Source organism: Eucalyptus grandis, chromosome 11 (genome assembly GCF_016545825.1).
Source record: "Eucalyptus grandis isolate ANBG69807.140 chromosome 11, ASM1654582v1, whole genome shotgun sequence".
In the NCBI taxonomy this organism is placed as follows: domain Eukaryota; kingdom Viridiplantae; phylum Streptophyta; class Magnoliopsida; order Myrtales; family Myrtaceae; genus Eucalyptus; species Eucalyptus grandis.
The window spans coordinates 23,730,434-23,742,529 of NC_052622.1; the positions used below are offsets into that span (position 1 = coordinate 23,730,434).

The 12,096-nt window shown below is 40.7% G+C and overlaps 2 protein-coding genes across 3 annotated transcripts; one reads left to right on the forward strand and one right to left on the reverse strand.

The window, feature by feature from the left end:
• The first annotated feature begins 417 nt into the window (after positions 1-417).
• Positions 418-3,781, forward strand: LOC104445677 (plant UBX domain-containing protein 4). Its single transcript, XM_010059587.2, has 4 exons — positions 418-677; positions 2,038-2,323; positions 2,879-2,974; positions 3,213-3,781. The coding sequence occupies exons 1-4, from the start codon at positions 529-531 to the stop codon at positions 3,591-3,593; spliced, it is 912 nt and encodes a 303-aa protein (XP_010057889.2). The 5' UTR covers positions 418-528; the 3' UTR covers positions 3,594-3,781.
• A 1,329-nt stretch (positions 3,782-5,110) lies between these two features.
• Positions 5,111-9,784, reverse strand: LOC104445676 (O-fucosyltransferase 15). Of its 2 annotated transcripts, none has more exons than XM_039305557.1 (10): positions 8,962-9,784; positions 8,286-8,378; positions 8,101-8,183; positions 7,796-7,874; positions 7,599-7,687; positions 6,985-7,105; positions 6,746-6,889; positions 6,273-6,604; positions 5,877-6,117; positions 5,111-5,687 (listed from the first exon to the last, which is right to left on the reverse strand). In XM_039305557.1, the coding sequence occupies exons 1-10, from the start codon at positions 9,394-9,396 to the stop codon at positions 5,379-5,381; spliced, it is 1,926 nt and encodes a 641-aa protein (XP_039161491.1). In that variant the 5' UTR covers positions 9,397-9,784; the 3' UTR covers positions 5,111-5,378. The 2 variants fall into 2 exon arrangements, with proteins under 2 accessions (XP_039161491.1, XP_039161490.1); XM_039305556.1 differs by having other exon boundaries at positions 7,796-7,857; positions 8,085-8,183; positions 8,962-9,778.
• Positions 9,785-12,096: the final 2,312 nt, after the last annotated feature.

Sequence of the window (12,096 nt, forward strand, 5' to 3'; positions counted from 1 at the left end):
TATAAGGATTCAAATTGTGTCCATTATTAATGTAACAAACTTTTTGCACATTTAACATCAAATGAACGATAGGTGCACCTACAAATAGTTGCGTAACCGAATCTCGATATTAACTAATATTAAAACTGAAAAATACACTGAGAGATGGATTGCAAGGGCCTATGGAAAAAGCTGATGTGGCAAAGACCGTCGGAATTCTTGGAGCATGCTGACGTGGATTTTTGACTGGATTACTTGCTTTGAGATTAGCCCACATGCTTCTAAATACCTCACATATAAGAATAATAATAATAATAATAATAATAATAATAATAATAATAATAATAATAATAATTGTAAGATACTATTTTTTGGCTAAATTGAATAAAATATTTTTAAATAGATGCCGAAACAACAAGCTAACGAGAATCAGAATAATCGCCAATCTCTCTCTCTCTCTCTCTCTCTTTCTTTCTTTCTTTCTCTCTCTTCTGCGGAGCGGTGATTCGATCGGACCGAGCGGCGACCGGCGGCGACGACGACGGCGACATGGCCTCGCGCGACAAGAAGCCGGCGAAGCCCTCCGGCAGCCGGTCCGGCGGCATCCGGACCCTCTCCGATCTGAACCGCCGGTCCGGCCCCGACTCCGACAGCGACTCCGACAACCCCCAGGAGTACTACACCGGCGGCGAGAAGAGGTCCTCCCCCCCTTCCTCCTCCTCCGCCGAAACCCTAATCCCCTCTCTCTCTCTCTCTCTCTCATTTCGATTCCGCTCCTCCGGTTTGCCCCGATTGGATTGGATTAGATTCGTCTCGAGGCGTTCGGCCGAGGGGAAGCGATCGTTTTCGATGGGTCTTTGCTTGCTCTGACTGAAGATGGAGATTGGGATGTTTGTTGTTTCTTGAAAGCTTCTTGTGATTTTTGTTGTTTCTTGAAAGCTTCTTGTTTTTCATCGCTGTTTTCAAGACGTTCCGTGAAGTATGTCATGCATTTTGCCTGTGGTATTCTATTGAGAAAAAGTCGATTTTTGAGTGTTCCGACTTCGTTTGTGTCCACTAGGCAATGAGTTAGATGCCAGTGGAAGGGGAAAAAAGCACTGAAATTTACAGATTGACAGGGATCCCTTGATCGATGATGGCGTGGTAATGGTGGCGATGGCGATGGGTTGGTTTATTGGGAGAAAATTTGGTTCTTGAGTTGATTTCGGCATTTGGGGTTTGTATGCAGCAGCATAAATGGATGTACTCATCGTAGATTTTCTACATCGGAATAAGCTATGTGCATGACGGGTCCAGGTATGTAGAGTGGAGCACTTTTAAGGGGGAGTAGCGTCAAGGTAATCGGGAGTGCACATGTAATTAGATACTGGATGGTGTCTACCTGTAGCGTGGTGATTTCTTAGGTCATTTTACATTGGTTTATGAAAAGAAGGTTGAAATTAGTCTAACTTAATGTTTCATTTGGAACTTACATGCCAAGTCACAATTGCTGGGCTTTTATCTTTTGGTCCACACCTGTACTTGGGGGGCTAATTCTGGTATATATTCTCAAATGCACTGGGCTCGTAGAAAAATGTGGCGTGAAGCCTTAAAATGAGGTTGGGATTCCACAGTATTGAATAGGTATCCTTTTTTATATAAATGTTAGGACAGGAACATAGGTTGTCATTGACAAGAATTCCTTGAAGGTTTCAGTGATTGCTGCTTCTGGCTAAGGGACAGATGAAGGATGCATGAGAATGTACAAGCTACTTTTCTCTGCAACGACCTGGAAACTTAAGGGCTGATGTGTCGATCAACTGCTTTTTTATATTGGATTTATTTATTTATTAATTCAATATTTATGTGCTGATGTTTCTGCAGTGGTATTACTCCTGCGGAAGGACATGAATTTTTTTGTTTATAAATCAGGTTTTGTTTGCGGTGTGATAACTGAGCAGTTAGTTTCCATAACTGAGCAAGTGGGTTGTCTGAAGAAATCTTTGGCACTTGTGTCAGATCACAATGTTATTGACTGTCACAGCTGAAGGCTGACACTTTATGATTTATAATTTGCAGTGGGATGCTTGTGCAAGATCCTTCAAAAGGCAATGATGTGGATTCAATCTTTAATCAGGCTAGACAAATGGGTGCTGTAGAAGGTCCTATAGACAACCTGCTTCCATCTTCAAGTTCAAGGAGCTTTACTGGAACTGGACGACTACTTTCAGGAGAAACAGTGCCGTCAGCTCCTCAGCAACCTGAGACTGTCATTCATAATATTGTTTTCTGGAGCAATGGGTTCACTGTGAATGATGGCCCTCTAAGGAGATTGGATGATCCTGAAAATGCAGCTTTCCTTGAGGTATAAGATCTGATACTTATACTTGAACTGAAAACAAAAACTGAAATTTGTTCTCTAGAGATTTCATTGCGTGAATATCTATGATGTATTTTCAGTTTAACATGTTTAGGCGGGCAATGAAACTAATTGAAATTTGAGCACTGCACCTTTTATTTTTCTCCAAGTGGAAAGAGACATGAAGAATTGATGTGGAGTACTTGGTTCTACGGAAGTCCTGATACATAATAGAGTGCGTCGGCGTTAAAAAAATCTATAGGGCCAATTTGTTCTTCTGTTGTTGATGCTGCTGGTGGAGATCAACTATATAACTGTCAGGAATTTAATCCAAACTCGTTGATTGTTCTTGCCTTTAGCTTGTTTTATTTTGATGAGTGTCTGATGTTCTTTTGGTCTAAATCAAAAGGCCTTGGTATGATTCTTGGGAATTTTTATTCCTGGATCTGGATAACAAATGTGTTGTTAATCTTACAGATAGTTGTCTCCTGGCTAGAACTTCATTTATTTTTCCAGTTCTTCTTTTGCTGCAGTGTTCATGTCTTATTTCTCTCCATGCAGAGCATTAGGAAGTCTGAGTGTCCAAAAGAGCTTGAGCCTGCCGACAGGAGATCCTCTGTTCATGTGAATCTCATAAGGAGGGATGAGAAGTGCCCTGTGAGTAATTTCTGTACTGCTGTTCTTGTTGCAGTGTCTCCCTTCCTTATATTAATAGAGGGGTATACTTAGCTGATACCAGAGAATACACTAAATGGTCTTTTTCATGAAATCATGTGTTTTTATCATTTCTGCTTTTGGTACACGTTAAGAAAACCCCCTTGGTACCACCGCTATAAGACTATATCTAGGCCATTCAGACTCTGTAATTATCGAGTTAACATGCATTGTCTTGCAGGAACCAGAAAAGCATCACGTTCCATTTCAGGGTGTTGGAAGAACACTAGGAAACAGTTCTACCCCTGCAATGGCAGCGCCTGAGACCGCCCCTGCTTCTGTTGACAGTGCTCCTACCCCATCAGCGGGCCTGGTTGTGGATGAGACAATGCCATCAACTTCGATTCAGCTTAGATTGGCGGATGGAACCCGGATAATTGGACGTTTCAATCACCACCATACTATCAGGGACATCCGTGCCTTCGTTGATGCATCTAGACCTGGGGTTTCCAGGACTTACCAACTGCAGATGATGGGATTTCCTCCCAAGGTCCTGACTGAACTCGACCAGACAATAGAGCAGGCAGGCCTTATCAATTCAGTTGTCATGCAAAAGTTCTAGACCCTGCCTCTAACAAGAGTACCGAGGAGGTGAATATGCTGGGTGTCGGTTATGTCGTTGTGGCTTGCTCGTGTTGACTCAGTATACACTTTTGAGGCTGTGATGAATTTCAGAATAACTCACTAGTATTGCCAAATTTGTTGCGTGATGTCATTTGCATGTTCTGTTGGTTCTGTTCCTCGGTGTAATCGCTCTTTGCTTCCTTAAAATAACAAAAGTAAGTTAAGATTAGATCCCACTTCCAAGATCGAAACTAAAAGGCTCGAGTAACACCACCAATCAATCAAACAGGAAATAAATTAAAACAGGCTCCGTTGGAAGTCGAGGTTGAGAATGTCTTGGTATCTTCTCAGGTTGTCCATTAAGGGACCGTCTTTTTTCTGACGGTTTGAAAATGACTTGTTAAATGGGCACTGACCCAGTAGCCAGGGCGGGGATGGAGCCACCTCGCTGTCGGAAACCTAGAAGACCATGAAACTTGGAGTATGCTTACCAAGGTAAATTTCGATAGAATGGCACTACGCGTTACTCCAATAGATAATTAAGGAAGACTTTATCGGTAAATCCTGACTACCTGGGTTGGCCAGATGAGAGTCCTAGTCATCTAGGAAAATCCTTGGAAGCGGTCAACCGCGGTATTGTGACCGCACATTTTAGCTCCTCCATGCTGTGTTGGTATCATATCACACTTCCTGTGTTCATTCTCGATCCTTCGCGCCGACCTCAGAGAGATGGAGGGACAGGCACCAGAAATACAGATGTTCCGCCTACCGCGAACAAAGCGAGAGAGCAAGCATCCGATGAACCGAGACAGACAAAGGGAAAGCGTTTGCTGCTGCAGAATCTTCTCATCGACTCCATACGGTTGAACAAGGAGAAAATGGCATGGAGAGAGTTGGTCCTGATGCTGATGCAAGATCAGACTCCGGTGACTTGGAGGATACAATCAACAAATGGCTGGCTAATTTTAGGAGTGAAATCTGTAGAAAGGGAGTACAAACAATAACGAGGAATCTGAACCCAGATCGTTCGTTCGTTCTGTAGACTTCCTCAGGCTTTTTGTGGGATCAACAACAAGGCCCATCCTGAGGTTGTGTCCATAGGCCCTTATCACAAGGGAGGAGACCATTTAGAGGAATTTGAAGTGTACAAACGGCCGTTCTTACGCAAATTTCCGGATCAAATGAATGGAACTTTTCATTCGCTCATCCGAGTAATGGCAGCTTCCCTCGGAGGAACCATGAATTGCTGAATGGGTACATTCTTAATGTCTGATGCTGACTCTGGGCGAGCAAACCCGCCCAAGAGGTAGTTCAGGCTAATTCACTTGAATTCCGGCCTTAACAGCTGTGGACTTGTCTTATTCAATAAGTAGGTGCCGTTCCTCCCCAGCCTTACATGAGCTGAGGCTACACTCATCTAATATACATGCACTTATTTGAGAAATATTCAGAACAATCCATACCGTGTGAAACAGACCTAAGGTCATTAGGAATCAAGCATAAAGTCGAAAATCAGAAAGAGAAAAGAGGTTCGTTTGCATAAATAATAGCATGAATTGGGCAAGAGAAGTTGGTTGTTATGGGGTGAAAGAATAATGACAATGCTATCATCTCCAAAAATGTAATGTATGAAGATCTTTCTAAGGAACTTTCTCATCAGCTGTCAATCTTCGGTTGATCTGATGACTGCTTATGGTTGTTACAAAATTCAATTGAATTAGCATGTGAAAAAGAATGTTAAAACAATAAACAACTAACAATTGACAGACCCTACTTGGATATATTATTCGGTAAAGCACATACACTCGTTGCCGCGCGGGTACCGGTAAATGCTCCTTGCTACTGGCCTCGTTTGAACATGTTTAGTTTGCCTCACCGCTTTCCTCACCCTCTGTTCAAACACGCGCCATTCTATTGTGTTGTTCTTCGTAAAGATGTCTGCGAGTCTTCTCTTGTTCGGCCTTATTGTCGGCATCTTTCCTCCACCGTAATATATTCGGTAACCAGAGACCAAGGATGACAGCTGACTCCCCGAGTCTGTCATGGCAAAGGCATCTGCTGCGGTGCAGACGATAAAGTCCAAAGCAGCTAACTGCAGAAATTTGAATTATTATGTGGAAAGGCAACAGACAGTCAGACTAACAATAGTTGCGATAGAGCATGGTCCATAATCATTGCATGCTTCTCAAATCGTCCCAAGAAAATGCAGAAAAGAGAAATAACATGTAGAGAAGGCTAATGAAATCAAGCTAGAGGCGACTACTTCACACAGACTGTATACCTGAGACGAAAAGTTTTTAAAAGGTTCCAGTTCACTTGCTGAAAGAAGAGTCTCCTTGGTGACCAAATTAGGATACAAGCTGTTCAAAGCAACCAACCTCGACCTCCCCCCATATATATTCGCTCCAGCAACATATACGTATGTTTTTCTTTTAAAACCAAGAGCAGCTAGCATAAGCACCGCTTCTTCAGGTGTCAAAGGGCACAAGCCTTCTTCCCTCAGGGCAGCAGGAGAAGGCAACCTGTCTCATACAAACAATTTAGGTAGTCAATGAGAAATGGCCATTCTATCAGAAGGAAAATGCTAGACTGTTTCACCAAACAGAAAACCAGGAATGTGCCATCTAAAAAGCAGAAGAAAATAAAAATTTACTGCAGGATGCAAAATAACTCATACTTCGAGCTCTTCTTTAAAAGAGTCAATGCAGGGAAATGGACTTTGCGGAATGCCTCCAATTCCTGTCTCTCTTCTTCGCCTCCACCAAATTCACACAGGGAATGAGCCACCATGTCAATCTCGAACCTCAGGTGCAGAGCAAGGTACTTAGAAGCTTTCCCAGAATGACCTCCCTTTTCTTTCAGCATTGACTCTGCATAAGGACCTACGAGATAATGATCTAGCAATCCAGGCTGTGGACACCGTCGTACTCTCTGAAGAAGCAAAGCCCCGGTTTCTTGTATCTTTGGGACGAATTCGAGAGCGTGAAAATTACATCTGCAACGAAGTCTCTAGATGAAGTTTCCTCAATTAGAAAGAGCAAGCATAAAGAAGGAAACAATAAAAAATAAAGTAAGACTGACTTTAAAGAGAATGTTAAAATCCCTCACAGGGTCATGCTACAATAACTTTGTCTAAGCTTAAACCATTACCTGCAATTGAGATGGTATGGGGTCAAATGCTAGACGATTTCCAAATCCAAGGAAATGGACAACTCTATTCTGGATCAGAAGAGGAAGAATATTCTTCACATAAAAACTTGGTTTTGATTCCTTTCTGATGTCAGTATCTGTAATCTGGAAAAATGCCCATGTAATTAGCACCACCAAAGATGAAGCCTAACAATACTAATTAGAAAGCCACCGGCATTGTTTTGAAGTGAGTAACTCACAAGGCTGCCAATTGCCTCCAAGTCTAGTGATTGTAGCTCTTCAGGGAGCTCCTTCACTATCCGAATATCAGGAGTCAAGTAGTTAATAAAATGCTCCTCCTGATAGATATCGCTGAATCGACTATAATGGAATTAAAGGGTTACTTTCCAATGAGAAAGATAAAGGATAGAGAAGGAAATATCTGACCAAGAAATGTATATTGTGCAAATGTTGAGCCTAATAAACTTTCAGACTTAACAGCGTAGAAGATCAACATTCACCATGGGTATCAACAATAAAGCAACACCAGAAGCATAGTATCTTAACACCCTAATAGACGACAATCTGTATAATGTGTACCCTCCACTACAGTTTCACTGCAACAGAGTTTTTTCCTAAAAGGGAAAATAACATCATCTAGAAGAAACGGGTAATTTGATGAGTTCCTGTTTGAAAAATCTAAGACGACAGAAACTGAGAATGAATTGTCACCTAAATAGTAAAGGCTTTGAATTAATATCTAAACCAAACTATCAGTTTCAACTAATTGTTAACCACAATGATCACAGAGGAATGCGTAGATTGAAGGAAAGTAACTTGCAAAGAATAAATGAAAGATGTGGTAGCAAGTTACCTAACATCTTTCCAGACACTGCTGTATAAAAATCGTGGAACAACAAGAGTTGCATTGAGTAATCTTGCAATAGCAACAGCATTACAGACCTGCTTAGAATCAAGTTGAGAATTTAGTAGAGAAAAGACACAAGCTGCTATAATTTGGCCATCACTGGAATTGAAGTAGTGTTATAATTTTGCAGAGGCATTACTTACAGCTACTCTCTGCTGGTTCAACCCACCATTTGCAGTGACCATTATGTATCCATTGTTACCACCTGTAGAAGTAAAGCTATGTATAGTAGATGGCCCAAGCATTTTCATGGTTTTCTTTTTCATGATGATGCGCTAATTGTTTCCATGTACACAAAGAAGATGACATCATCATCATCATCCACATTTACAAACTCTCCATTTTAATACACACAACCAATGTATCTACACAAGCGCATGCATGCATGGACATGCACGCACATGCGCGCACACAAAGAGAGAGGGAGCTTACCACTGGTTTCCAGTTACGTTGATCTGAACAAGGTTTCCATGCAGAAGCTGGAACAAATGGTTCCTGCCATAAGTCTTTGGGCTCAGGTTTTTTATGACCCTGTTTGACATAACCCAGAGCCAACAGAGCTACCGTCAGATGATTAAGCTCTCCACTCTCCGAAGGCCAAACTGACAAAGTATAAAGATAGTGCATTTGTACCTCTGCCAAGGCATGGGCAGCCCAAGCCAACAACCTTCCATACACACCCGTCCAAGGCTTCACTCGTTTCCAGACACTTTTCATGCCTTCCTTCTGATAAAAGTGAACAGGATCAATAGACTAAAACGTTGGTCTCTGTATATTGCCATCTAGATGCAAATCTTAGCTGCACAAGGTTCGGTACATAATATTTTACCAAACTAAGGTGAGCTTCCACTTTGTTGAACAATACAAAATATTTTCAATATAGAATAAACTCCCAGGAACTTTCGGAGTATTGGCTTTCCTCCAACTACAATAACTTTTTACTTTGGTGGGATTATACTTACATATCAAGAGATCACGTTTGTAAGCCAGTTTAGCAAAATGAAAAGCAAATTCTTGGACAAAAACACTGGACCTTGGCAGAATCAAATACCATAATAATATAGCGACCTACGTTCGTTGTACTACTTCCCTCAATGGATCAATAATGAATGCCAGCCCATTTACAAGGTCTAAAGAAGAATTCATCCATGGAAGATGTCTAAGCTATTCCATTGAAATCTTCCCAGCATACCCTTTTTAGTGACACGTCTAATGAAAAGCTCCACAACCACGGAATGCTTATGCATATAATCCACCAAATAAAAATTCTTCCCAAGAATTGAATCTCAACAGCTGCCGCGGGACATACCTTGACATGAAATGAAACTGCAGAAGACGAATTCCCTGCAACTCCACCTTCAATGCCAACCTTTTGATCTTGCAAGCTCAAGAGCATCCACCAATTCACCAAGAGAAAGCAACCCACCAACCCAATCACCAAAACGACCCCCCTTCTCTTGTACCACCTTCTCGCCATCCTCCTCTTCACCCTCTGCTGAGTTCTGGAGACCTCCTTATCACGGCCCCACAGGAACTCCCAAGCTTTCATCTTTACGGAAGCAAAAGAGGACCCACCATCGCAAGAGACGTCGGGGCTCGAGAACCGGCTCGGCCGGGGCCTGCCGGGCTCGGCTGGGCTGCTCCTCGGGGACCTGGGGCGGAGCGAGTCGGCCCGGAAGCCGGCCGACCCGGGCTGGTTTTCTTCGTCGGGTTGATCATTGACTTCTCCGTTCGACCTTCCCATCTCATAGTTTTGGATCTGGGATTGATCGAAGCAAGTGGGTCCTTTGCTGACGCTCCAAGGATTCGACTTTCCCGATGAACCGGGTGTTCTTTTCTAGGACAAGATGGCAAGTGGATGCGGGGTGGTGTCTTGAGTTACAAGGATCTGGTGTCAAAACATCATCAGCATGCGCGTGTGATTTGAGGATGGCAAATTGCCGAATGAGGAATTTTTCGTTTTCAGTTTGGTTTTTGAGTGGAGGTGGGAGGATGGGGGAGTTCGTGGTCTGGTCAGGTTTCTTCCGTTCGTTGTCTGAAAATCTGCGTTCTTTATTTGTCTGCTCGGGGCAACAGACACGTTGAGACAGTCTGGTCAAAGGCAACGAGATCGGAAATGACGAGGAGCGGAAGCAAGACAACGGCTTGGCCTAGTCTTTGCACAAATCTCGGGATGGTGTTTATTTAGGCTGGGCATGACGGCGTTTCTTATTTTGGAAAGAGTTTATTTTTAAAAGTAATTTTTTTGATAATTTTTTCAAAAATAATTTTTTTCTATTTCTATTTCAGAAAAATAATTTCTAAGTAAAATAAGGTATTTGATAATTATATAAAATTTATACTCCGAAATAGAAAAATAATAAAAATGCGTTTAGTACGAAATAATTTCTTTTCTATATTTATTCATTTTTTATTTTTTTTCACGAATCGTAGGCTACGCCACCATCGATTGGCGGTCGGCGTGATGGCAGTGGACGTTGGAGGTGGTGGCAATGGTCGTGCGGCGGTGGCCAATGGTTGAAGGTGGCCACGGCAAAAGGGAGAAGCAAAAGAAAATACAAAAGAAAATTGGCTTATTTCTAGAATTTGTTCTAGAAACAAAGAAGCCTATTTTTTTTATTTTATGTTTTTGTTTCTATTCCAAAACTTGTTATCGGGAATAAAAGTTTTACTAAACGGATTTATCTATTCTTTTTTGTTTGAAAAACAAAAGAATGAAAAACCTAAGAAACATAAATGTTACCATGCGAGACCCTTAAGCGTGACAAATTTTTTATTGCTTATTATTTTACTATTTGAGTTTCATTGTTTGCGAAAAATATTGACTTGAGTATTGTAATTTCTTAATAAAAGTCCTTATTTGATTGTTATAATTTTCAATAGATTGCTTGACACTTAAGTGAATATATACCAAATAAATATCATGTTAACTAATGTGATGATAATGCGATGGTACTATGATGGCACATGCCGTGGATGCGATTCGATAACTAAGAATGTAAAGGCAAGCAAGCATTTTACCACCATTTGGCTGGAGGACGAGCGAAAATGGTTTGTTTTCTTATGGTTCCATGATGGGTAATGAATTTTATAAGAATATTCGAAATCATGAAAAATTGAGATGTCAACGTTGATCTTTTCTTGACTTTAAGGATTCATATGGTAACATTTTTATTCTGGAAAATAATTTCTTTTAAGAAATAATATTTTCTATTTCTATTCCTTAGAATAAATTCCGAATAAAGAACGTGTTTAGTAATTATACAAAATTTATATTATTGGAATAGAAAAAAATAAAAATATGTTTGGTACGATCCACAAAATTTCCATTTCTTTTAATTTTTTATGATTTTTTTTCTTTTTCTTATTCTTATTCTTCCTTGCCGACCCATCACGATGTTGTTTATTGGCCAACGGCCGATCACCCAGGTTAGCTCGGCTTGTGATAAATTGACGGACGACGGTCGACGGGTCGGTTTGCGAGGTGATGGAGAGCGGCAACGGTGGCGAGGGTGGTCAGCCAGCGGTGGCAGTAGGCGACAATAGTTGACCGATGGTTGGTTGGTAGTTAGCCAACGAGCAATAGTAGGTGATCAATCAGCAGTAGGCAAGTGGCGGCCGACCGACAACTATGGCTGGATAGCAAGGGGGCAATAGCGAGGGGTGAGGGGGTAGTAAAGAAGAAGAAAATAAAAAAATAATTTATTTCTAGAAATTATTCTTGTTAAAAAAATAATTTATTTCTAGAAATTATTCTTGGGAACAAAGGTTGTGAATGACAAAATTTCTGAAACAAAAATTGATTTTTGGCCGAAATCAATTTCTTAATTTCTATTCCAGGACAAGTTTTGAGAAAGAAATCCATTTGATAATGACTCAAAATTTTCATTTCAAAAATAACTGTTTGATAAAGAACAAAATTTCTATTTCTAGGAATAAAAATTGATTAGATAACAACATAGGAAATCCTCAAATACAAAATAATAGTCGAAATAATACTAATACATTACAAAAATTGAAAATACAATTTCATGGAATTTTTGGCATATTATTATCCCTTGCCATTTTGTTAGCAATTGTTTTCCTAAGCGTATTTATTTGGTTTCCCTCCTCGGTCAATGTATCGTTTGCAAGCTTATCATGTGTAGATTCGGATAAGTACTTTGCGAAAGCATGAAAACAGTACCATCAATGGCGCTTATACAACCTTGTCATTTTATCAAAAACTAGTATTATACAAGATTATCAACAAAATAAAATTAATGATATGAGAATTTTACTTTAAAGTAATATTTATGGTTAGAAACCAATCGGAATGTCGGTTTATTTTGATTCTCGAATTGAATCAGTCCAGTTGCTCATTCCTAATTTTTTTATTGTTGCTCAATGAACCTTTAATGGCCCTTGCATAGCAAAGAGAGAGATTTTCTCAAATCTCTTGCCT